Source organism: Ursus americanus, chromosome 2 (genome assembly GCF_024610735.1).
Source record: "Ursus americanus isolate L20-20 chromosome 2, mUrsAme1.1.p, whole genome shotgun sequence".
In the NCBI taxonomy this organism is placed as follows: Eukaryota; Metazoa; Chordata; class Mammalia; order Carnivora; family Ursidae; genus Ursus; species Ursus americanus.
In genome coordinates, this window is record NC_142128.1 from 80,511,244 (window position 1) to 80,538,929 (window position 27,686).

General features: G+C 39.6%; 3 protein-coding genes across 9 annotated transcripts in view; 1 reads left to right on the forward strand and 2 right to left on the reverse strand.

Moving 5' to 3' along the window:
* LOC123801456 (torsin-1A-interacting protein 2-like) overlaps nucleotides 1-26,640 on the reverse strand; it is a 40,001-nt gene extending 13,361 nt beyond the window's left edge. Inside the window, exon 1 of one of the 4 annotated variants that reach the window (XM_045811492.2) lies at nucleotides 26,504-26,640. The gene's annotated coding sequence lies outside the window, so the exon portion shown is untranslated. Of the gene's footprint in view, nucleotides 1-9,114; nucleotides 9,252-22,070; nucleotides 22,210-26,503 lie in introns of those variants that run through there. The other 3 variants (XM_045811490.2, XM_045811491.2, XM_045811489.2) reach the window with 3 other exon arrangements.
* Nucleotides 6,825-9,120, reverse strand: LOC123801457 (torsin-1A-interacting protein 2). Its single transcript, XM_045811494.2, has one exon. The coding sequence runs from the start codon at nucleotides 8,613-8,615 to the stop codon at nucleotides 8,220-8,222; it is 396 nt and encodes a 131-aa protein (XP_045667450.1). The 5' UTR covers nucleotides 8,616-9,120; the 3' UTR covers nucleotides 6,825-8,219.
* Nucleotides 25,846-27,686, forward strand: part of TOR1AIP1 (torsin 1A interacting protein 1) — a 36,222-nt gene continuing 34,381 nt past the window's right edge. The window contains exon 1 of one of the 4 annotated variants that reach the window (XM_045811488.2): nucleotides 25,846-26,675. In XM_045811488.2, the coding sequence (XP_045667444.2) occupies nucleotides 26,186-26,675 (490 nt within the window). In that variant the 5' untranslated portion in view covers nucleotides 25,846-26,185. The remainder of the gene's footprint in view (nucleotides 26,676-27,686) is intronic. The other 3 variants (XM_045811486.2, XM_045811487.2, XM_045811485.2) reach the window with 3 other exon arrangements.

Consider the following 27,686-nt stretch of genomic DNA (forward strand, 5'->3'; position numbering starts at 1 on the left):
CTTTTTCAGATTTCTTAAAACAATTTTTTTCTACCAGCCCAAACCAAGAAAACTATGGGTAAAACTTTCCTATGCACCAGTGACAAAAATTTTAGAAAGCAAAGATGCTATTCATAATAACTATAAGGAATTTCATATTAAAAACTAAAAGACACCTGGTAATAAATCTAACAACAGATATGCAAGAACTTTAAAGTGGGGTGCATTTTATGGTATGTAAGTTATACCTCAATAAAGCTGTATTTAAAAAAAGAACTTTAGGAAGAAAAGCATAAAACTTTATTGAAGGACATAAAAAAGACCCAAGCAGAGAAATACATCATGTGCATAGACGTAAGACTCTGAACCACTGATGCCAATTCTTTCCAAATAAATCTATAGATTCATTGTATATTGAAACAAAATTGCAAGACAATTTTTGGATTGTTATATGTTTCTTAGAGAACGGACAAGCTAACCCTAAAATTCACAAAGAGCAGTAAAGGATTAGAGTTAAGATAGTTCTGAAGGAAAAATAAAAAGATAATTCTAAGGGAGGGGGGCTATCTTTGCCAAATCTACCAAGACTTATTATAAACTTATAGTACATAAATATGATAGGGCAATGGTACAAGAACAAAGAGAATATACAGAACAGAGTCAAGAAATATATGCACACATACATAACGGAAATTGGCTAAGAGACAAAAGGGAAAGAATGGATTAATGAGTACTTTGAGGACAAGTGACAATTTAAATGGGAAAAAAATTAGACTTCTACCTGCCACCTGACACAAAAATCAATTCCAGATTAAAGACCTAAGTGTAAAGAGCAAAATTTTGAATTTTTAGAAGAGAATACTGAATATCTTTATAATCTTAAGGTTCTCTTAAACAAGATATAAAATACACAAACCATAAAGGGAAAATTTGACAAATGTGATCACATTTTAAATGTTAATTTCCATACAAATCCTCAAAATCAAATTAAAACATAAATTTACTGGCTAGAAAAATATCAGCAACACATATAATCAGCAGGGGATTAATATCCAGAATACATAAAGACTCTGAAGACAGATAATGCTATGAAAACAGTTTAAGTGGGCAAAAGAGTTTAACAGTTTTAACAAATTGTTAAAACGAAGAGGAAACCTAACATTCTAATGAAATCAGTAAGAGTGGCCAAGGAAATGCAAAACAAATTAATGACATACAATAGCATTTTACAACCATCGACTGGCAAAAATTTGTGTCGGGCAATACCAGGTGTTGGTGAGGATTTGGATATACAGAAAAGTCCTACTGGCAATGAGGTAAACTGTTACTACAACTTTGGAGAGCAATATGGCAGTTCTGGTACAGTTACGACACGCATGGTCTACAAATTGTCAACTGCACTTTTAGATATATGCCTTCGAGAAACTTTCCCTCAAGCGCCCACCAATGTTTGTGGCAGCATTGCTTAAAATGAGGAAAAAATGAGAAAACCACCTAAATGTCCAATAAGGAAGTGGATTTTTAAAAATTGTGGTATATTCTTACAATGTAATATTGTATGTGGCAATTAAAAAAAATGAATTACAGATCTCAAAAATTTCTAACAGTATTATAACTTTTACATACAATTCAAGAAACAGGGGCACCTGGGTGGCACAGCAGTTAAGCGTCTGCCTTTGGCTCAGGGCATGATCCCGGCGTTACGGGATCGAGCCCCACATCAGGCTCCTCCACTATGAGCCTGCTTCTTCCTTTCCCACTCCCCCTGCCTGTGTTCCCTCTCTCGCTGGCTGTCTCTATCTCTGTCAAATAAATAAATAAAATCTTTAAAAAAAAAAAAACAAATTTATACTAGTGATTCAAAAGAAGTGAACAAATGGCATAAATATGAACTACTGATACAAACCACCACATGGATAGATCTAAAAAGTGTAAGTGAAAAGAAGTCACACATAGAGGAGTATTATGCCAAATGATTTCCTTTATATGAAGTTCTAGAGTAGGCAAATGGTTATTTGTCTATGGTCTGTGGTGACAGAAAACAGGTCAGTGGCTCCTGGGGGAAGGCCTCCTGACTGGAAAAGGGCATGAGGAAAGCTTTTGGGGTCAGGAAAGTATCTCATATCTTTATTGAGGTGGTGGTTACATTTGTCATCAAACTTAAAATCTGTACATTTTATTGCACATAGAACACCCTCAATAAACTTTATTTTCAACAAACAGAACTGAATGCTTTTAAAAATGTATTACTTGCTAACCAGAATGCAGCCAAGAAACACTGCAAAAGGAACCATCACAGATCTTTCTATAATCTTACAAATGCTCAGTATATACCTTTCTTGTCACGAGGCACACATTCCTGCAGCCCATTTCATTCAGGCCCTTTGTAACAGATCACTGTTCATAGCTGAAATGGTATTCCCTCAAGGCTACAAGGAAGAAGTGGTATAAACACCGAGGTTCTTGACACATCCTCCCAAGAAGTCACATGGTGGGGCAGCTGGGAGATCTTGAGGCCACTATTCCCGAAGCAGGTCAACCTTTTGAGCACTGTCCAATCCACATGAGGAAATGCATACATTACGAACCTCTGCCTGATTACTGGAAGTGAGGCAGAGCCTCATCCTGATGGAAAATGGGAATGCTGGAGACGTTTTGCAGCTGTAGGAAAAACCCTTCCATAATCACGTCCGAAAAAAAGATCCCTTTGATGGTATCTTTTGCAAAAAGGAACTGATGAAGACCCAATGTGCTTCGTATGGCACAAAAGATATTTTCTTTCAGCAAATCCCTTACAAGTTTAATTGTGAAATGTTGGTTTTCGGTGCCCCGTATATGGCTATGATTCATTTTGCCACTTCAGTGAAACACAGCATCACTGGCAGCTATTTGCACTTCCCTGTGACCCTGAAACCTGCAGCAAAACTTGTATCATTTTACTTTAAGTCTCTATATGAGGGCTTTAAACAGGATAAAGCAATAGTTTTATTCTCCCTTTATGGAGAATGCAACAGAGGGCACACTGAGGGATGCCTTCCTTTCCATATCCTGGGACTTCTCTAAGTAGGGACACAAATTTGCCTACTTCCTCTGCCAATGTGATTGCCTTGTGCTTTTTTAAGATGCATCCTTTCTGTTCCGTCTCACTGTAGCAATGGCAATGCTTTGACAACTTGGTATGTGTTCATTGACTGGTACACTGCCGGACCTTTGCACTGCAGCAATACAACCAAGTTCAGCGGACTCCAACAAACCAAGCGTCGTTAAGGGCAGCTCTACAAACTGGTGCATATTACATCTTATGTTACTGCTATGTTACTGAATAATAACATTTTGAAAGCAGTCAATTCTCTTTTATTGCTCTGTACCATTGTTTAAAAATACATATAAAATAAAAAACACATGAACGGAAAGGATACACATCAACTTCCATTTGGTGCTTGCTTCTGCTGATGGAAAGACAGGAATAGGATGAGGACAACAATGGGTTCCAACTCTGTCAAGTATCTTTAAAAAAAAAAACTGAGGCAAATGTAGCAAAATGTTAATATATTTTAGATCTGGGAAACTGGTGAATGTTATCTTCTGGACTTTTCTGTATGTTTGATGTAGTTAATACTTTTTTTAAATGAGTAATAAAATGTATTAGCCTCTGTGAGGAAAAGAAAAGAATCAAAAGGCAGGGTCTGTAATGCTAACTCTTTGAGCTTACAAGCAATGAATTTATGTCACAGAGGTACGCTTCAACCACAGCCTCCCGGGCATTCTGTCACAACCAGCTGGGAGGAGACAACACAAGAAAAAGCTGCCCGTGAGAACAAAATCAGGAGTAGGAGAGCAGCAGGACTTCACCCAACCTCTACTCATCCTGAAAACCTCTGGTTCCACCATGGGGACCAGGTAGGAGGGAAGGATGGGACAGAGACCTAGGGGAGACCTGGGGTAGAGAGAAGGGGCAGGTACCAGGAAGCACTGGAATCTGCAACACTAAGTGATCATTTTTTTTTAAGGATTTATTTATTATTTATTTATTTATTTAGGAAAGAGGGAGTGCAGAGTGAGTGAGCATGAATGGGGGACAGAAAGAGAGAGAATCCCAACGTGGGGCTTGATCTCACAACCCCGAGATCATTACCTGAGCCAAAACCAAGAGTTAGATGCTTAATGGACTGAGCCACCCAGGCCCCTCTAAGTGGTAAATAAAAAAAAAAAAGAGAGAGAGAGAGAGAGAGATTCAGAAGTTAAGCGGCTAAGAAAGACAAAAGAGAATCAGTCAATCCAAGATGGTGATTTAGATATAAATGCCATCAAGACAAATGTATAGCAGTCAGGGGCCAATAAGTACATACATCTTTTTCCTATTTTTAAACACTTTTATTTTAGTGAATGGTGTCATTTTAGGTTCTAGGGATAAGAAGCAGATCTCTTGGCCCTCAAACAATTTATAATTCTGCTGTAGAGACAACATACAAAACATACACAACAAAAATAATAAGTAACATTTATTGAGCGCCTTGTTTATGCCAAGTAGCATCCAAAGCACTTCATGTATTAACTAATTTAATCTTCACAATAGTCTTAGGATGTCTGGACCATTAATATTCTTACCATTTTACAGACAAGGATACGGACATACACAAAGGTTAAGAACCTTACCCAAAAACACACAACTAGTAAAGGGAGACTCAGGATTGGAACTCAAACTGACTGAGGGACCCAAGGTTTTAACCATGACACTAAAAAACAAACAAAAAACAAAAATACGCCTAGAGTAAACATACTACACAGCAACCTGTATGTAGTTTTGAATTGTGGCTCTAGCTCATATGACCTGGTTGAATCTACACATGAACTAACCTTCAACTTTTCTCAAATAGCTTATTTCGGTGTTGGAAAGTCTTATTTCGATGGAAAGTCTCAGGTGACGTAGTAAATCACACAGCAATCACATCTACCATAATTATGACTATAAATGGGCCTAAAAAATGTGACAAGGAATTGCTTGGGGTCATTCACCCCTGTACACTTCTTAACCTTTAAACCTAAGACCATTTGACTCAACTCAACTACAGACTCAACCTCAGTACCAAGATTCATCTGATCCTTCACCGGAAGGGACTTCAGAAGTTTTCAATAATTCAGCATCAAGCTCTAACAACTGGCTTTAATCCCTGTTCTAAAACTAAAACTCTACTTTACCCCTAGTTCTAATTTCTACCTCATTCTCCTGTACCTTTTCTAGTCCTAAAGACTTAGTATGTGCCATATGATTGGCATATATTATCACATTCAAACCCCACACAGTATAAAGTAGGTTATTACTGCACTACTATGTGACAGATACACTGGATAGAGAGAGGTTAAAATGTCCAAAGTCATTTAACAGTCCCAGAATTTGAAGACAAACACAGGTCAGCTGGCTGCAAGGCCATTATTTTTCCTGTATAATAAGCAGTTTTTGAGCTGCGTTCTCAGAATTCCATGGAGAATCAAGGGCTGTCAGGGAAGACTGAAGAAACAGAAGGGAAATGGCTCATCTCACTCTTACAGATAAGTGTATCATGCTGATTGCCACATACTCTTTGGATTCCATGGAATTCTTTTATGCCTGCCTGCTTGCCTGGGCTTATTTCTTCTCCTATCACTTAGAGATGAATCTTGGCTCAGTCACCCCCAGCCCAGGATAGCCTCCTCTTTAGTAGATTATATCCTTCTCAAGGACCCCAGCACGTGTCTCTTAACCTTCCACTCCCAGGTCCGGCATAAAATAACTGTAAGTAGTTATAAAAGTCATTTAAAAATGGCCACCAATATGTATAAGTAATGACAGTATCAACTCTGCCACAGTATGAAGATTATTATGGCTCATATAATCTAAAACAGTGGGTAACCCTCCAGATCATTTGTTGTGAGACTTAATTTTAGGAACACATTTATACTTTAAAATTCACTATTCATAATTATGAATTGGAGCATTTTAGAATATTTTAAGCCAAGTAAAGTCATACTAAGAAGACTTCAGCTGAAGAGTTACAACGTTCTCTGAATTTTCTTCTTTGCTCAATTTTATGAACTCTGCCATGTTATCTCTGAGAGGTGACCACATAACAGGTATGTGATAATATAATCATGTCTGAAGGCAAAGTATTCTTAATGTAATATTTAATATTTTTGATTCCTTTCTCCTGTCCATATACTCACAAAGCTTATAATGACACCACACAGAACTACAACAGTCCTGATTATGTTAATGAGAAATATGTGACTGAGTTATAATCTGAAATATCCAGTGACCTAGCTGCAGTCTGACATGAAACCTCCTTATGTGGCACTAGCAAACTACAATAACTGTCACTACCTTGCAGTATTAGGAGTACTCGGTTCTCATCCTTTGAAGCCAGACAACTAAACACCACAGAGGTGCTGCTACTGTACTTCTCAAAGTATCCACAGAGCCCCTGCATAACAATCTCCTGCACCATTATTTAGAAATGCAGATTCCCGGGCCCTGTGAACAACCTAAGGAATCAAAATTTCTCTAAGATCAAGAAATCTGCATGTTCTGACAAGCTCATCCAGGTACTGATTTGGAAATCAACAGTACAAATCCATTTACTTTTTCTTAACTATTTAAAGGAGGGACTGGTTAAAACAATCTTTGGTTAAAACATTTTGCTGATACTTAACATTGCACATATGTAGAATGTCAGTATGTGTTTGAAAAAATTTAAGGACCAATAATATTGATCAAAAGCAATACCTCTAATTTTCACTTTTTAGAAAGAGCTTTAGGACAGTAAAGGAGTTCTTAACCAAGAGTTAATGATAAACTAACTAGTCTTCACTCAGTTTAGCAGTCCACACAGTTTATTCAACAAGGTAACAGGAGAGAAGTTCCATTGCGATAGACAAAAGGCAGATACAGGGTAGATCTCTGGGGTACATCCTTTATACAGATGAACAAATAACTTTAGGTTTCACAACATGTGGCAGGCATGATTTGTTGCATACCAACAGCCATTCATTCCTCCCTTCTCCCTTCCTAAAAGAGCCATGATTTTTTAGGGGAGACAATGTACCCCACCCAGGCACTGCTAACCCCATTCCCCTTTGCCAGGCTTCCCAGGCTTGTGAACCAGTACCTTCTAATGAGATGTGAGAAGAAATATGTGAGGGACTTTTGAGAAAGACTTTTTTCCCCAAATAAAAGACACACACTTGAAAGGAAAAAGCTTTTGCTTCCTACTTCCAGCCTTTGATTGGGAATGAAATGTCTGAACAGCAACAGCCACACTATACTCACTGAGGAAACAACTATGAGGACAAAAAGCCACCATGATAAGGATCCCAGTGGGGAGGAACAGAAAGAACCTGGGACCTTAGGAACATTGTTGAGCTGCTACACAAGCACTGGATTATCTAGTATCTTAAGTGGAATTTAAAAATTGTTCAGTGGCCTCTGAGATGTTTTCAACAGATTTTTCTAAGTTTCTCCTATACTCTAGTTCCGTGATTCTCATCAACAAATGAAGGCCAGAATGTGGTCAATGTCCAGCAAGACATTCTTCGTTCTCAGAAAGATGCTTCTTGTAGACGGTTCATAGTGTCTATGGAGTCAAGCTTGATAACTCCTTTTGTCACCTATCTCATAGTACAAGTACTTTTCAATTTCTAGGGGAGGACATTCTAAATTCAGTCGCCACAAAAACAGGATAGCCTCTGCTTATGTAGAGTGAAGTAAGTAAAGACAGTGGCACTTCTGGATGTTTGTGTGTATCCCATATAGATATTACCACTGGTTAATGTATAAGAGATGCAATTTAGAACAATGGTTTCTTATTAAAATATCTAGCTGTTTTACTGGAATAATCTATAATCCAGCTACAAAGATGCTTTCCCACTAGAAGTATCATTATGGTACACACAGTACAGGGCCTCTCCTCCAGGACTATCCTGTCATGTCCATAAGGCTGTGGAGTTTTTTAGGATGGGAAAGTTAATTCCAAAACATAGGGAACATAGATTAGACTGGTTCTAGATGAAAAATTGGCTGGAATACTGATTAAATTCCATGCTGAACAAAATAATATGTGCAGACGATGGGAGCAGATCCAACAATTTAAGCAGTTCCCCAACGTAGTGACAGTCTAGATCAGATTTAGAAAGGAGTCATTCTCCCATTCTTCCTTGGGCTACTGGTACAAACTCTAGAGTCTCCATGATTTTGATTGCTTAAGAAGTTACTTGTTTTGGCCAAGTTTTTTGTTCAAGGTTTTGTCTGTTCTGGTCAAGATTAACTGCAATGCAGGGTTAAAGCCAGCTACTCTAGAGTCATGTATCCTTTTTCTAACCAGTGGAGGACCCAGAAGAAATGGGTGGCAAGCTTTTTCAAAGGTCCATCTAGTAAGATTTTGGGGAGCCCACTCAAGTGGGAAAGACCAAGGAAGAACAAGGCTTCTATTAGCAGGATTATCAGGGTAACACTCAGGGCAATAATCAGCTCTGTTAATACGGTCTAAGAATACTTGGTAACATTCATTTTCAACAAGTTCAGTCTGGTACAACCAATGTCCTAGTTCTAAACTAGGGAACCACTGTTGTCCACAGTCCGGGCAATGTGAATTATCCGAGAACATCTGGGCCTAGAGAGATTAACACAGAAAGCAATGTAACAGTAAAAGGCAACAATGACAAAGAGAGATACCCAAATAACCAGGCCTATTACAGGTCTGGTTTTGCAATTTCTCAGTCCAACCAACAATACTTGGCGACCGGAGTTAAATTTGGCTTGCACCTCCGTGCAATTCTTCAAGATTTCGTTGTCTATTTTTCACTCAATTGCAACTCAGTCTCTGAACTCAGGGGACCGATTCAGTCTATAATGTTATCAGTCACTCACTAGCAGCACAGATCTCAAAACAGCTCCTTCAAATCCCAGTTTCTCAAGAAAAGATAGGGCTCTAGTCTAAATTGGTTATTTTTTCTTGTGTGTTATCAGCTGGTGGTGTCATGCAGAGGCACTTGGCTTACTCTGCTTTGCTGGTAAGTTATTATGTCTGCTTGGTGAAACAGAGGAGCTGACAGGTCCAATGGGTCTTTTGTGGGCGCTGGCACTTGCCGTTGTAATACACGTACCCAAGTCTTAAGGCCTTGGCACTTTACAGCGATGTAGGGGGTCAGGAAAACCTGGTAGAGTCCTCTTGAGCGTGGATCCAATGAAGTCTCTCTTGCGAGGACCTTAATCAGGACCCAGTCACAGAGAAGTAGTTGATGCTCACTTGGCTGAAGTGTCTAGGAATGCTTCATATACCTGTAAATGATAAAACTTCAGACGACTCATATGGGCTATGAGTTGCTCACAATATTATTAGAAACATGCATTTGGAAATCATTTGGGCCAGTCAAGGAGGATGAAAATTGTCTTGTGGATCTCTTCATGACAATTTCATAGGGGTTCATACCAGTTTATCCACTGGGATTTATTCTTATGCTTATTTTGGGCACTAGGAAGGGTTCTAGTTCACTTAAGATTCACAATAGCTTGGGACGCCTGGGTGGCTCAGTTCGTTAAGCGTCTGCGTTCAGCTCAGGTCATGATCCCAGGGTCCTGGGATTGAGCCCCACATCAGGCTTCCTGCTCAGCAGGGAGTCTGCTTCTCCATCCTCTGCTCATGTATGTGTGCTCTCTCTCTCTCTTTCCCTCTCAAATAAAAAAATAAAATCTTAAAAAAAAATTTTGTACTAGCGTAGTATTTTTAGGATTGTATTTCTTTTTTCTAACTCCTTCTGCTCTCCAGTAATAGTAAAGTCTGTATAATCATGTTTAATCTAGTAAAACTCTGAGATTTCTTGTGTACCTTTTCTGTGAAACGGGTACCATATATGGTATTCCTATAATGTGTGGGATAACATTAACAATGGTGACAGCTTTTCTATAACAGACTTTACTCCATTCAGGAAAATGCTTCCAAAATCATTAGGAAATATTCTAAATAGCTAACTCTAGGAAGTTGGGAGGAAATTCTTTTGAAGACTGAAAAAGAAACCAAGAGGGGTATGTCTCATTACCCACATCTATCTTTATAGGTTTATGCACATTATATTTTTAAGAAAGCAAGTAAGGTATAGTCTTGAGCAATAGTTCTGAGCAATTCCCGGAAAATATTTAGAAAATCAGTTGGAATTTGCATATGTTATCATCATTTTTATACTCCTTCACAACACTGAATATAACAGGTATAAAAGGTGGGGTTCTCAAATGTATGAACAACTACAGAGCCACCTAGAGAGTGCTACATATCAGAATACGACATATACCTTGCTTTTCTCCAGTGTTCTTTTTGTGAATTCTGAGGCTTGATCCTGTGAGAGCACGTAGAGACACTGGGGAAGGCGTGAGTGCTAAAACTGTATAAAGATTTGGCCTGAAAAGCAGAGGAATGACAGCCTTAGTTGTGGTCAGCCAAAGCATTTTCCTTACAGACTATCAACAGTAGCTGTGATTCTCAGATTTTAAAATGGCAAATGTAAAAGGCAACCGAAGAGCCGCACACAGTGCTGCAACACAGGGCTCCTATTCTGATGAGAGCCCAGGATGAGGTGAGCCAGAGTCAGTGAGGGTACACTGAAGTATTTTTTGAGGTTAGGTAACAATGTACAGGTGTGGGCTACCAACTCAGCTCTTTAAGCAAAGTTAACAGAAGGTATGGCAGGGTTCCTGACTCAATAACCTTTGTGGTGACAATACAGGGCATAACAGATTTCCGTGAGAGTCTACTGACAAGAGCCACCACAGTAAAAGTTTCAGTTGTTAAACTGGGAAATCCTGAATGTTTAGTACATGGAACATATAGATGATGAATAAAACCCACACAACCATGGGGTTCAACATAAAAGTTAGTAGTAAAGTTATATGGCTAAGTCTAACATTGAAAAGAAAGAATTTTGGATTTTTAGAGTGAAAAGGGGATATGCAATTGAAATCACAACAAGATACTATTTCACATCCACCAGACTGGCAAAAATTAACAAGTTTGATGACTGGGGTTATACATACTCCAGGCAAAACCACCCCACCCCCAGGATTCCACATTTCCACTGGCAGAGTCAAGAGGGAGCCCTAAAGCTCCAAATACTCAGAATAAATCCACCCTTCCCCCACCTTTCATTTCTCCAACTTCAATAGCAAACAAGCATCAGAGCTCCACGTATTCCCGAATTAAGAGAACTCTAGTGTTGCCTATGTTTCAGACAAGACAGTCCCTCCTCTGGTCCTCTAAACCACTATGGGCAAGAGTCAGAAGGGGACCCCAAAGCACTAAGTGCTCAGAATAAGATTACTTATCACCAGCCTCCTCGATCATTCCTTAGCCTTACCACTAATAGATGAGTGGAGAGGCCCTCCTGAAAATGCTCCTGGCACGATCCTTAAACTTCACTCCCACCCCCACTCACAGCTTCACCACTGTTATGGCTTGAAGGCATCAGGACCGACCAATTTCATCATACCTCTATCTCTGTTTATGCTGACCACTAAACAAATCCCAATGCTTCCTGGTTGTACTTCATCTCCTTAATCTCTAATTCCCATATGGATCCAAGAGCAGCCAAGATAACATCCTCTTCTCCTTGCTTTATAATTTCCATTTTGATATATTAAATATTTTAGCTATTTGTTTCTACGAAAATATACACTCCCTGAGAACAGTGCTTTTTGTCTTAATTTACTGTTGTACAAGCCCAATAAGCATAAAAAGAACAAAAAAAATAATTTGAATCCTTATACCACAGAAGCATAAATTAGAACAACCACTTCTGGAATTAATTTGGTATTATCTAGTAAAGCTAAAGATATCCGTTTCCTGTAACTCAGTAATTCCACTCTTAAGTATATACCGTAGAAAATTTGCACATTTGTGCTTAAACACATGAATGAAAGTATTCATGGTAGTACTGCATGCAACAACGAAACAGCCAAAATGGCCATGAACAGTAAAATGGATAAATAAATCGAGGTATAGGCATACCTCGTTTTATCGCACTTTCCTTTACTGTGCTTCTCAGATACTGTATTTTTAAAAATTGAAGGCTTGTGGCAACCCTGCATCAAGCAAGTCTGTTGGCATCATTTTTCCAACAGCATTTGCTTGCTTTGTGTCTCTGTTTTATTTTGGAAATTCTCACAGTATTTCAAACTTTGCCATTATTAATTATATTTGCTATGGTAATCTATGATCAGTGATCTTTGATGTTACAGATGTTATCGTTTTAGGGTATCCAAGACCATGCCCATGTAAGACAGTGAACTTGGTAAATGTTGTGTGTGTTCTGATTCCTCCACTGACTGGCTGTTCCCCCATCTCTCTCCTTCTCCTTGGGCCTCCCTATTCGGACACACAACAATATTGAAATTAGGCCAATTAATAACTCTACGATGGCCTCTTAATGTTCAAGTGAGAGGAAGAGCTGCACGCCTCTCACTTTTTCTTATTTTTTTTAAAGATTTTACCTATTTATTCGACAGAGACAGCCAGCGAGAGAGGGAACACAGCAGGCGGAGTGGGAGAGGAAGAAGCAGGCTCCCAGCGGAAGAGCCTGATGTGGGGCTCGAACCCAGAACGCTGGGATCACGCCCTGAGCCGAAGGCAGAAGCCCAACGACTGCGCCACCCAGGTGCCCCACGCCTCTCACTTTAAATCAAAAGCTAGAAATGATTACGCTTACTGTGAAAGGCATGTCTGAAGCTGATAGGCTGAAAACAAGGCCTCTTGCACCAAACAGCTGCGTTGTGAATGTGAAGGAAAAGTTCTTGAGGGAAATTAAAAGTGCTGCTCCAGTGAACACACAAATGATAATGAAGTGAAACAGCGTTCTTGCTGATATGGAGAAAGTTTAAACCGTCTGGAACGAAGATCAAACCAGCCTCAACATTCCCTTAAGCCAAAGCCTAATCCAGAACAAAATCCTTACTTTCTTGAATTCTACGCAGTCTGGGACACGTGAGGAAGCAGCAGCAGAAGTGTGAAGCTAGCAGAGGTTGGTTTACGAGGTTTAAGGAAAAAAGCCTCTCCATAACGTAACAGTGCGAGGTGAAGCAGCAAGCGCTGGTGTAGAAGCTGCAGCAAGTCATCCGGAAGATCGAGCTAACTTACTTAATGAAGGTGGTTACACTAACAGCAGGTTTGCAATGTAGATTAAAGCAGCCTTCTATTGGAGTAAGACGCCATCTGGGACTTTCAGAGCTAGAGAGAAGAAATCAGTGCCTGGCTTCAAAGGACAGGCCTCCTCTTGTTAGAGGCTAATGCAGAAGTGACTTTAAGTTGAAGCCATTGCTCACTGACCATTCCAAAAATCCTAGGGCCCTTAAGAATGATGCTAAATCTACTCTGCCAGTGCTCTATAAATGGAAAAACAAAGCCTCAATGACAGCACATCTGTTTACAACATGGTTTATTGAATATTTTAAGCTCACTGTTGAGACCTACTGCTCAGAAGGAGCTTTCTTTCAAAGTATTACTGCTCATTAACAATGCACCTGGTCATCCAAGGGCTCTGAGGGAGATGGCCAATGAGATTAACGTTGCTTTTGTGCCTGCTAACACAATGCCCATTCTGCAGCCCACGGATCAAGGAGTAATTTAGACTTTCAAGTCTTATTATTTCAGAAATATGGCTACGGCTGCCATAGAGAATGATTTCCCTGAAAGTAAACTGAAAACTTTTTGGAAATAATTCACCATTTTAGATGCCATTAAGAACATTCCTGATTCACGAGAAAAGGCTGAAATCAACATTAACAGGATTCTGGAAGAAACTGATTCCAATCCTTATAGATGACTGAGGGATTCAAGACTTCAGTGGAAGAAGTAACTGCAGATGTGGTGGAAATCACAAGAGAATTAGAATTAGGAGTCAAACCTGAAGATGTGAGTGAATTGCTATAATTTCATAATAAAACTTTAATGGATGTGGAGTTGGTTCTTATGGATGAACAAAAAAAGTAGTTTCTTGAGATGGAATCTATTCCTGGTGAAGATGCTGTGAAGACTGTTGAAATGACAACAAAAAATTAAGAGTATTACATAACTTTGTTATAAAGCAGTGGCAGGGTTTAAGAGGACTGACTCCAATTTTAAAAAAAGTTCTGTGGATAAAATGCTGTCAAACAGGATCGCATGTTACAGAGAAATCATTCATGAAAGGAAGGCTCAACTGATGCAGCGAACTTCACTGCTGTCTCATTTTACGAAATTGCTGCAGCCACCCAGCCTTCAGCACCCACCACCCTGGATAGTCAACAGCCACCAACATCAAGCTAAGACCCTGCACCAGCAAAAAGATTATCACTCACTAAAAGCTCAGATAATGGATAGCATTTTTAGCAATAAATTATTTTTTTTAAAGATTATATTTATTCATTTGACAGAGAGAGAGAGACAGCCAGCGAGAGAGGGAACACAAGCAGGGGGAGTGGGAGAGGAAGAAGCAGGCTCCCAGCGGAAGAGCCCGACGTGGGGCTCGATCCCAGACCTCCAGGATCACGCCCTGAGCCGAAGGCAGACGCTTAATGACTGAGCCACCCAGGCGCCCCGCAATAAATTACTTTTAAAATTACAGTATATACATTTTAAAAAACATAATGCTATTGCACAATTAATGTACTATAGTATAGTGTAAATATAATTTCTATACACTGGAAACCAAAAAATTGACTGATTCCCTTTATTGAGATATTTGCTTTACTGTAGTGGTGGGGGAAAAAAAACACCTCATTATGGCTGTACAATGGAATACTGTACATACAGACACAGACGAAACTCAAGAATATTAAGCTAAAAAAATAAAAAGTAGCAGAACACCCCCTTCCTCACACACACACTTATACAGTTTCCTTTTATGTAAAGTTTCAATATATTTTTTAGGAATATTCAATAAAACTATAAAGAAAAGAAGGTAAGCACAAGGACGATCATTACTTTTGATGGGAGAGGAAAGGGAATAGGATTGGGGAAGGCATACAAAGCACCAAAGATAATTTTGGGGGGTGGGGTAGATGGGGTAACTGAGTGATGGACATCAAGGAGGGCATGTGATACAATGAGCACTGGGTGTTATATAAGACTGATAAATCACTAAACTCTACCTCTGAAACTAATAATACACTGTGTTAGTTAATTGAATTTAAATAAAAAAAGTTTTTTTAAAGATTTTTTTTTAACTCAGTGGAGGTACAATGTTCATTGTATCGTAAGTCCTAATGGTTTACACAATCTGTATTCAATATGTTATAATTTTAAAAAAGAGTAGAGTGGAAATAGCAATGAGTTAGAAAAAGAGATTTAGGAAAACCAAAATTCCACAGTGTAGACAAGAAGAGCAGCAGTAGTTACTTTGCCCAGAGGGTAACTAACATACGGAGGAAAAAAGAGCCTACAGAAGGCTATACATCGGGGTACCTGGGTGGTTCAGTCGGTTAAGCTCAGGTCATGATACCAGGGTCTGGGGATGGAGCCCCACATTGGGCTCCCTGATCAATGGGGAGCGGACTTCTGCCTCTCCCCTGCCACTCCCCCCTCCCCGGTTTGTGCTCCTTCCCTCTCTCAAATAAATAATACAATCTTTTTTTAAAAAATGGAAGGATGTAGATCTTCATTTTTCTCATAAAATTGTAAGCAACTATCTCTTCATAGAAATAAAAGAAGCCTACCTAATGCTGGCATGGAAAAGAAAGTTTATCTAGGCATATTCCCAGAAAGGCATGTATCAGTGTGCAAGGATTTTATTTCACATGGTGCCTTTGTACTAAATTAGAAAAAGGAACCCTCCCTCCAAGTAAGCTGTAGCCCAGAGTACCTCACGTGGCCTGGTAGTCCCCAGTAATCCTTTGTCTGTGAGATAATAATGCTTACTAACAAGAACACCAAGTACCACTACCCGTTTTAAGCACTTTACATGTATGAACTAACGTAATCCTTACAATAATCAATTTTATAGTTAAGGAAACAGAGGTTAAGCAACTTGCAAAGGTCACAGGTCACTGCAAAGCAATCAGTATCTGAGTCCAGGCAGACTGGTTCCAGAGCTTGTACTCTCAGCTACTAAAGATACCGCCTTTTTGAAGCAGCAACTGTTAAGCTTAAAAAGCCCCTTCGCAAGCTGTTTGCTACTCTTCAGCGGTGTTTGCTACTCTTCAGAGGTGGGGGTGGAGAAAATCACCTACCACAATTTTCCACTTCCACACAAAAAGATCTAGGATAGGTTTACGGAGTCCTGAATCCCCTGAAATTACATCAAGATTTTTTACGTACACATGTACTTTTTTTCTGGAAAGAGAATAGATACTTTTAGACTCCCAAAAACCATTAGGTTGTTAATGGTTCCTAATCATTTTACTACCAAATTTAATTTTTATTCCAGCACACCCTCCTCAGATCTCATTTTGGAAGGATGTGCAAACAACCGGCATTCTTGTAATAATTTCATTTTCTCATTTTTATTAATCAGACATCTGCTAATGTCAATCTGCCAATCAAAACTTCTAACAAAGAACGAAGATAATTACTGTTACTAGCCCTGGTTTAGGAATTTTCAGTATTTTAACTACAGATAAATATTCAAAATGCCTCTGTCATAAAATTGGAAAGATTTAGATATTCTGGATTTGTTTCCTTCCTCAACTTGTTATTAGCTTACATTAAAAGCAGTTGATTTAAAGTAAATATATGATTACCATTAGGCTTGTGGAAATGCTGAAAATACCTTGAGAAACCACCATTTCTCTATTGATTATTAAACATAATTGTTTAAGTTACTGAGAAAACCAACCACGTAGTTGGCTCAATGCCAAGTACTGTGTGGCTACATAGAGAAAAGTCTTACAGCACTTCCAGACATCCAGGAATCCAGATTGGAAACAATGCTTTGGGTGAAAGGCTAAAGGCCTTCAGATAGATACTAAAAGACCGCATGTAGAGTTCATAGGAAATTCTGGAAGGCCCAAAGAAGCAGCAAGGTTTTCAAACCTTTTAACCAGCAACAGTGGGTAAAAACTAAAGTTTAAAAGAGTTTCTCTACTGCACAAATGCTATACAGAAAGAAAACATAAATCAGGTTTTTTTGTGTGTAAAGAACTACAGTAAATTTAAGATTCTTCCCAAAACTTAGGAGAAATTTAGAAAATAGCACTTTAACTGCAAAATGAAAATGCAACGCTAATCCACTGAAATTTTTGTCTACTAATAATGGCAGCTTAATACATATTAAATAACTATCTTCTCTAAATACTCTGATTCTATTTCGTTCTTTGCTATTTCCTGAGTGGATGTTAGTAAGCAAGCTCAAATCTGCCTTTGACAGACAAAAATTCTCTTGTTCTTTTTATGGTAGGATAATGTAAGTCTCAGACTGAGTCAGGATTGGGGTGACTTTTCCAGGCAAACATATCCCTTAGAATTTGTACTCCGCTAACTCCTCATATAATATATAAAACCAGAAGACAGATACATAGAAAAAATATAAATGCTTTAAACCCTGAGTTCCCATTTTAATTATTTTCTTTCATGGAGTATTATATTCTAAAGGTTAACCAATAATCAAAAATATCTATTTTTTATATGAGACCATTTCTCTGGTAAATTTCATACACAAAGTCAAACTATTCAAATTTCATATTTTGTAAGTAGTTTCGAATTTATATGACAGGAGATTAAGGAGCATGGGGATAAACAGGAATCTTCTTTGTAAATTCACATAATCTAAAATAATTTTGTTAAAAATACATTATGAAAATAAATGCTCCTTAGAAAGTCTTCAGACTGTTTTGTGAGGAGCTATTTCTAATTTGGCAGTCCTGAAATCAGTGAGAGAAGACATACGGATGACAATCTTCAGCACGACTTACCACATACACTGTTCCCTCTTATGAAGAACACATGAGCCAAACAAAAAAAAAATGATCCTGAGTTAGAAAACAGCTGCCGAAATGTTCTCCTCTCACTCCATGAACTGACAGACAAAACAGGTGTATGTGTGGATTGCTAGCATACCCTAAAAGGGAACAACTGCTTTAGATATTTATTCATACATTTCAATTGACCTTGCCCTAATGGACCAAAAGTCATGGCTCAAATTCTATCTACAGTTTCAATTTCAAATATCAGCAGTAAAAACTTTAAGGTTAATACACAGCTTTCAATAGTGGGACCCACTGCCAAGTTCAGGTACTTCTACTTACACCAGCTATTTGTGTCTGTATTTAAAACTAAGTTTCTAAGTCTTGCCCACTCCTCTGCACTATATTTATTGTCTAATATGCCAGTATTATTCTCTCTCATAAATAAATAAAATAAAAACAAACAAACAAACAAGAAACTAACACTGGTACAAATCAGTTAGCTAAACTACAGACTGTTCAAATTTCACCAGTTTCTCCATTAATGTCCTTTTTCTGTTCCAGATCCAATCTGGGATTTCATATTGCATTTAGTTGTTAATTCTCCTGAATCTCTAAACTGTGACAGTCTCTTAGTCTTTACAGTTTCTTTTGTCTTTTGTGAACTTACTTAGTCTTCTGGACCTTGACACTTCTGAAAAGTAACGGTCACTTACTTTGTAGAATGATCCTCAATTTGGGTTTGTATTACTGTTTTCCCATGATTAGAAAGATGAACAGATTGCATTTTTGGCAGGAGTAACACCACAGAAATGATATCGTATCCTTCTAACTGCATTGTATCACTGAATTCATGATGTCCATGTCCTACTACCAGTGATGTTAACTTCAATCATTGGGTTCATATGGATGGTATCTCCACTGCCAAGTTACTAGTTTTTGCAACTAATAATTATCTTAAAGAGAGGTATTTTCAAACCATGCAAATATCCAGATTTTCCTCAAACCTCCATCCACTAGTATTACAGGTGGATTTTGTCTGCAATAATTACTACAGTGCTGTTTGCCTGATGACTTTCTATTTCTTGTTTTCATTCATTCACGGGACTTCTTCAGTAAGGAAGAGCTGTCCCTTCTCCCATTTGTTTATTCAACTATATCCATTCAACATGGACACTTATTTTATTCCATGCCTTAAAATCCAATTTTGTTGTTCAAATTGTTCCAACTTTGGCCATTAGAAGCTCCTTCAAGTTGATTCCTGCGTCCTTTCAACAAGCCCCCAAACTTTTTTGAGCATTTCCTTAATTTCAAGCACTACAAGATGTTCCAGGCTTCCTGCTTCAGCCCTGGAATCAACTGTGTTTCAAAAAAAATCCTTGGTCCTTTTGGCAAAGGACAGTCCTTAAAAACCAAAGTTTCACTGTCAAACCAACAATTTGGACAGCCACCACTAATATTTGTTTCCTTACTAAACTCATTAGCTGGAAATCATTAGCACCATCTTGGAGCATAGGAGAAATGCAAATTCTTGTGCCCCGCGCCAGACCTACTTTACCCAGAATCTTGGAGAGGCTGGTGCAGGCTAGGTTTTAAGAGGTTTGCCAAATGATTCTAAGGCTTCACTGTAAAGTTTGAGAAACACTGCTTTGAAGAAGTTTTCCTTCACTGCAGGCCCTATATTTAATTTTAAAAAGTACTCTTAATAACTCACCTTGTATATAAATCATACTTTTACTGACACAACTAATAAAACCATAAATGAATGCTTCATCTGTTCAGTCAACACTTCCCTATTCTTCACTATTTTCCTATAAAAAAATTTTTAAGGTGGTTACAGTAGTTACAAATATTGTTACACTTGTATAAAAAGAAGTTCTAAGTCAGCCTCCAGGATCAATTCCTGCCTACATATGTGACTTAACATCCATACACTGAAGCTGCACAAATAAATTCCTTGCAGCACCTCTAAAGTCAGCTGCCTGGGCCTGAGCAGTCGTTGAACGTACCTCTGTGCCTTTGTTTTCTTAACCACAAAAAGAAATTACCTACATAAAAGAGGCACTGTGAGGGTTAAAGAGATAATGTGCCACATTTGCCACTACGAGGGCACAAAAGAAGCCCTCAAAAACTATTATTATTTGAACTATTAAGTAACACTGCTACTAGAGGTTTTATTTTTTGGAATGGGGAGAGCAAGTGGAAACTGTGCTAATGGAAAGTTCTGCTGTTTCTCCACTGGTAGATCAGAATAAAGGCAGACCCAGACGGCTCTATTTATATATCTAAAACAAAACTCTTGGAAGTTAACAAACCAAACTTTAAAATTTGACTTTTTGCAAAAATATTATTACATTTATATTACGTATACCTATGGTCAAGGACTAAATGAGAGTTTATTAAAAAAAAAAAAACAATTTAATCTGTTGAGGTAGTAGAATTATAGGTGAATTTTCTTCCTTTCTATTCTGATTATCAAAATCAAAGACCGATTCTTTCAGTGTTAGTAAAGAGGAAAGTAGCCCTATTAAGTTTCCATCTATTGAGTCCTTAAACTATACCATTTAATACTCCAAATAACCCTATGACTTTCCACTTTACAGATGAGGAAAGGAACAATACAGCAACCCGCCCAAATCACACTGACAGAACAGGAATTCAAACTCGGCTCTAACTCTAAACTCTATATTTACGACCAATGTTGGGGACATCATTCTTTATTTACAAAAAGCTTGATTTGGTGTGCAAAACTTACATTACAGTATAGTCACTATACAGACTCATGTCTTGTGAGACACAACAGTCACGAGATGTAGACTACTAACAAACTTTAACACAATTAGATTCTTCATGCAAAATGAGAAACAGCAGAAAGCAGATAAGGCTTCTCCGAGCAAACTTCCCTCCCGGAAATTCAAGTGGCATTTCAGAGAAATGTGGATTTCCAAGGTATATGGTTTAAAATAACTTCTTTGGCAAAAACAAATTACATACAAGACACAAAACATTATTAAAATGCCCCCAAATTCTCAGATATTATTAGCTAAATTTTTAAGTTCCTCTATTCATAAGTTACAGGAGCTCTCAGGCTAGTATTATCTCTATGCTAACAACAAGATAAATGAAATAGCGCTTCAGTTGAGTCACTCATGGTTATGTGATGAACCAGCAGTAAAACTGGTAATCAAGTCCTGGTCTCTGCCTTCAACATAATCAGAATTACTGAGGAGAGATCTCACTTAAAGTTTCCGCAGCAAATGTCAGTTTTCAAACCGTTGTAATCCACACAGGACGCTTCCAAGAACACTGTCAGTTCTTCTACCATGAAGTTCCTTTTTTCAACAAATGATTTTCCACTGGCCATGTATATGCTAATCATGTGCTTAAAAAATAAAAGTGATAAATATGGATAGATTTCATGGCCCTGATTCTTTTCCCTGCCCCTCCATCACAGTCCCAATTCTTAAAAAAAATAGAGAAAGGAGAGGATTTCTCATACAGATCCAAAATAAAATGTTTTAAGACCTAAAGACAGGTAAAACTGAAACAAAAGCAGTATGCAGAACCAGATCAAGATAACTCCTGTATCTATGTATAAAGTCTAACAAGCACTACTGATAGAATACTATACACCTTCTTGAAGGAAGGAAAAAGGGGTAAACTTCCACAATGGGTATTAAATGCAGCTGAGAATATATATATATATATATATAAATAAAATACGTAAATATATATATATATAAATAAAATACGTAAACAAAATAATTTTACGGTCTTAACCAAAACTTCAAACTTCGCCCTTTTTAGCACCATTATGGCTAAAAAAGGTGTGAGGAGAGTACTATTTTATAAGAATAAAGATGACGAATAATGAGATCCTCTTAGGCACGCAGGTAAAGGGAATAATCGCCACCTGCGCTGGACGATTTCCCGTTTATATTTTGAGTCTTATAGGAATTCTGCCTCTCGTCTAAAAGTCCACACAACACATTTATTCCTACATTAATCTGTTTAATGTTTATAAGATTTGATTTCTCTTCTTTTACTCCAAAACAAAAATATGCTCCCAAACTGCTCCGTTTAAGGTTTTTTGCAGTAGGGAGGTGGGGGTGGGGAAGGATCATTTAGGAAAAAATCTTTCCAAAGAAGATATCAGATCAAATATTAGCATATGGAAAAGTTGCATATACAATTTACTTACTTACAAATTCTAGTAGGGTCTTAAACTGTCAACTGTCAACGTCAGGGGAGCCCTTCGGGTGTTCTTTCTGCTCCACGACGCCAGGCTGCACCCCTCCTCGGACGCGGCGGATCAAAACGTCTTCCCAGTCCCTGTCCACGTGACATGACCTCCGCGGGGAGGGGAGGAGCCCGCGGAATGCTGGGACTGGTAGTCGGCCCGCCCCTCCAACAACCCAGTGCGCACCACCCCCCTCCACTCCCCACCCACCCACGGGAGCCCAGGCGAGGGGCGTGGTGAGTGCGCGCAACAGAACCGCCCGGGTTCGCTTCCCCTGCAGTTCCACAAGAAGGCCCGCATCTCTGCAAAACCACCACCAACTCTAGCCTTTATGAATTTACAGGCTGGAACAACCCGTGGAATAGACTCAGTGAGGGGCACTACCCAGTAACGGCAAGCACCAATCAGAAGTGACTTCGAACCCGGTCTCTACCTTTACTAGGTGTGTGTCCTCGAGTTGCTTAATCCAAACCTCAGTTTGCTCGTGTCAAATGGGGACAAGGCTCTTACATACATACCTCATAAGGTTATTGTGAGTAAACGTGCTAATTAATGAACGTAACGGTATCTGTTAAATGACAGCAGTAAATGATAAATAAAAAATAGCTATTATTTTGATTAATTTTACAAATGTGAAGATTGAGACATGGCAACAATTTACCCTAGAACACATGATCGGTCAGGGGCAGTCAAGAAAGTCTAAAATTCCTGTTCCTGACCAACACCAACTCAAAACAACACAGAAGAAATCCCTCTTAAAGCTTACTTGCTTTCCCTTTCCTCATTTTTTCCCGTAACATTTCTGACCAATATACTATTTTACTTAGATTTTTATCTGACTCCCAGAGAATGTAAATTCCAAGGCAGGGACGGTTGTCTTTTGGTCTATTCTTTCACTGCTATATACCCAGCACCTAGAACAGGGGCTGTCTAGTACAAAGAAAAAATTCAAATATTTATTTGGTTAATGATTCTTCATGTAGTGGTGATTTTTGGTGCCTTCATCTATCATTCTCTTTCTGCAGAAATCACAAGATTTAATACTTGCTTAATGCTGTTTAGTATTTGACTGCAATTTCTAATTCAACAAAGAATAGTGGAAGAATATTATATCCCATTCACTTTGTTGAATTTAATTTTTCTTAATTTCCAGCTAGACACTTTCATTTGTATTGTCTTTAAAATATTTTTCCTATCACTTGTGAGAATGGGGAATAAATGGAGTTAGCTACTACTTCTTTAGTTTCTCTTAATATTTTAATCATTTTTAACTTATTAAAAATAACAATGTTGTATTTCTACTAAGATATAAAGTTCTTTTCCTATCTGACCAGAAATGTGATTATGCACAATGAATTGATAGATGCTTTCTCAGTAACTGGATTTCTGCTTACCCTAAACAAAAAACTTACATACAAAAATTACATTATTTTAAAATATTTCCTTTAGAATAGCTGCTTTAGAAATCCAGTGTCAACAACACTAGATTTCTAGACCTAGGCATAACAGCTAGGTATACCAATTAATCCAGTCATTTAATCTGAATTATAATTTTTAGTATATGTCTTTCCCCTAATAAATGGCAAGTTACCTAAAGGTAAAGAATACACATTAATTCATACATTTATCAAACATCTATTGTGTGGGAACACAGATGTTTGATAAATGTATGAATTAAATTCCTTGTTGTAATCATTTCTTCTCTTACCTGTCTTCTCTTGTGATCCACTGAATTCCTCTATATATCTCAAATTCCCGAAGTAATTGTCTGACATCCAGAGCTCCTGCCCCTTCTTGGTATTGGTGACCTCACAAGTCCCTTACACTATTGGCTATGAATCTACTGCCTCTAATGTCACCTCTTTTGGGCCACCCTTATAGTTTGGAAAACATCTACAGCAGAAAATCTGGTTTGACAAGAGTTTAGCTTTACCTCACAGTTAGTGATGAAAGTTGGTATCTGTAAGGTTGCTAGGTGTGGGAGGCAAGTATGGCAGAGCTAGGAATATGTATTATTACCTACACAAAAGGGAAAATCCTAAGCAAATGTATGTGTTAACATTAAAGTTACCACGCCTCTGATTTTAAGATTCCCAATTTATTTGGAAAGCCAAAGCCATTAGTTTCTTTCCTAAGCCTCTATAAGCATTTTGTATAACAGAACTTATTATTCAATAATATGAAGATCATCTTATCTGATTGTTCAATAATATGTAAAACCTCTTGTCATTTTTTTAATATGTCCCCAAACCTAACTTTAAAAGTCTATATACAAGTTTCTGAATAGATACTGTACTGATAAATGTTTTACAGAGGTACTTAATATGCATTAATGTTCATAATGTGAACTTTGTATATTAATACTATAAAATTTTATATCCTTTAATAATTGCATTATGAAACTTTTATTATGTTAATAATGAGCAATATAATAGGCACCTTATAGAGAAATCATTACTTAAATCAAATAAAAACCAGGTATTACCAAGTATCAATTTTTTCAGCATTTTATCTGAGAATTAAGTCCCACAAATTTTCCAAATACTCTATCATTTAACCCAAGCTGACAAAGGAGAATACACTTTTAATTTTCCCTTAAAATAAATGCTTAAGAAATAAGTAGCATCTCCTTTGTTATTCTTCCTCCAGTTTCTTTGGCTATGTTGCATACTGTAAACAAAACTAAACTAAGCTCCTAACAGACTAAAACCTAAGTGACTCCAAAGCATGTTAATTGTGTCAGCGGCCAAATTTATCAACTATTAGTGAAAACATAATACACCTGAAAATTTCATTAAATTGAAATTTTTGCCCAGTTTAAGCAAATGAGTCGCTTAAAAATATTCTAAGGTGATTTAAAATACCTGAAACATCTTCAACGTTTTCAGAGTCATTCATTGTAACGGGTCCCAAAATTACAATTTTATCTTAAATCTACTCACTAAAATCAATTCTAGAACTCCAAGGAGGCAAGTGTGTATGTTTGAGGTAACATTAATCTTTCTCCCAAATATTGACCACCTCCATGTCTAAATTTGGCTAAATATCTGCAGATCAGCCACATCTGTTAAGATGGTATAGAGAAGTGAAACAAATAGCTATTACCATGTTTTCTTATTCGGTAAACTAAATGCAGGAAACCCTAAGTCAAATTCAGTAGATCAAACCATACCCAAAATCAAAATCAAAATAATGGATCACAAGTTAAAATTATATTGCTCTTATTTAATAAAACTATTTATTTTTCAATGTCCATAACACGGCACTAACAAGGTTTCTGAACAGTGCTACTGGAACGGAGCTTTTACATGTGAGCCAGGAATAAGACTGCATAAATTCTGCAAATGGAAATCCACCCGAGCGTGTGCCTGTAGATTCGATTCTGCACTCAACAGGTGACTTAAAATGTAAAACTAGCTAACTGCCTTCATCAGGAGCTGAAAACTAAAAATTTTTGCAAGAAAAGATGGCACTTGCAGAAGTATCTTTAAACCCTCACTCCTACTAGAAACACTTGGAAAAGCAGGACTAAGGTAGCAGTCTATCAAAAAGGTTCCAGGAAAACTGCGCAACAGCCTGGGGGCGAGGACAGAAACTTCACCCGACTTTCGCTCGGCCTTTCCCAGGGACTCGGAACCGGGGGCCAGCACCTTCGTGTCCTGCGTGCGGGCAACAGTTGCCACGAGCAGCTGGTTTAGGAGAGGCAATTTGCTCAGCCAGTTGTCCCTTCTCCGTCGTCCCCTCCCTCCCTCCTTCCCCCAAGGCCAAGGACAGCGACGTCGTACTCCCTCTTCTCCTCCTCTTTGGTGCCTTCAGCCAGGAGGCGGGAGTGACCCGCAACAGCTGACCCGGCATAGGCACTGCCTCTCCCACAGCCCTCAGGACACACCATGGGCCCAGAGGCGGGTTCGCAGCACAGCAGGGACGACGCAGGCGGCGGCCCCAGCGACTCTCAACTGCCTCCCTGACCTCCGCGACCACCGCCCAACACCCCGAGAAGTCGTCGCCATCAACGGCTGGAGAATCTAGGGACCCCAAAACCACCTTCGCGATCGACTCAAGCTACGTCAACAACTATGGCGGGCGACGGGTGGCGGGCGGCGCCGGGCAGGGAAGGATGGGGGATGTACGTCACACCCCGGGCCCCCCTACGGGAGGGAAGGCGCCGGCTCGCCCCTCAAAATGGCGGCGGCAGTGACGCGCCTGCGTACGGAACTCCTTCGCCGTCGCGCCACGGCCGGCGGGAAGTGAGGTTCTCAGAAGAGCCGCCAGAAGTGTACGGCGACTTCGAGCCCCGGGTGGCCAAAGAAAAGTCCCCGGCGAGAAGACGAGTCCCGCTAGAAGAGTTCCGGCCTGATTCTGGGAAAGAGGAAGTGAGAGAAAGCGCCTACTACCTTCGGTCTCGGCAGCGGAGGCAACCGCGACTCCAGGGAGCCGAGGAGATGCACACGCGAAGGAGTACCCGCCTGCAGCAGCAGCAGCAGCAGCCGCAGCCACAGCAGCCCCTGCTCCAGCCGTCTCCGGTTACGGCCAGGAGAGGGTTACGGGACTCTCCTTCTTCTGAAGGTGAGGCCGCCGGAGGTAACAGTCTCAGCCGCGAGCCAGGGAGCGAGCGCAGCGCGCGGGCGCAAGCGGAGCGTGTGCGCGTGCCGGGCGGGCGGGCGGGCGTGCGTCCCCGCGCAGCTCGTCCCCGCCCGGGCTCCAGTGGCTCCGCGGCGCGGGGGGGACGGGCGCCCCCACGCGGGGTCCTCCCCGACCGCAGGCGGGGAAGAGGCTCAGGCGGGAGGATTGGAAAGGCAGTAGCGCGGAGCGACCTGAGCGGGGACCTCTGCGCATCCTTGGGTATCGACCTGGGGGGTTCCGAATTGCCTCTTTCTGCAGGCCTTCAGGGGGGGACGGCGAGTTGGGTGGCTGGCGGGACATCGAAACACTAAAGGCTCGGTTTCACTTCGGTTCCCTCTGTCCTGTGGATTTTGCTACCAAGGCCACTTCCATTTCCTCTCTGAGAGGCCAGAAGTTCCCAGCTGAAAGTTGTGGTTCTGATGTAACCTTTCAGTCCTTTTCCATCGTCACCGGGTGGGGGGAGAGGGAGGGGAAATTTGGTGAGTGGGCGTTTGGAAGGATAGGGTAGTTGGTGAATTGACTGGAGACCCCACCCAAATACTTACACCGAGGTGGGGTAAGGCCGTTATCCCGAGCTTGAAGATCCCTAATGCCTGATAAACTTGAGCTCTTTCTCAAGTATGGTGGTCTGTGCAAAAATTCGCCACGTTGGGGGCCCTCGGTGTAATCTTATTGGTTAAGTAGCTCAACAAAACTTAGTTTTCCTCCAAATGGGCCGAAAGGATGTTGGCAACGCGAGAGTATATTTTTAGGTAAGTCACAGGTGAAGCAACTCCCTTAAGCCACCCTCTCCCACCCACCGCCTTCTCCGCCATCTAACACTGAGTCACAGGTGAAGTTTCGTGTTAGCCCCGTGTAAGGCACCTATGAGCTAAAAATCCAGGGGTTTGAATCACAATGGGATTACACAGTTAGTGGTAGCCCATTGATAGATGCCAAAAGGAGGTGGATTTT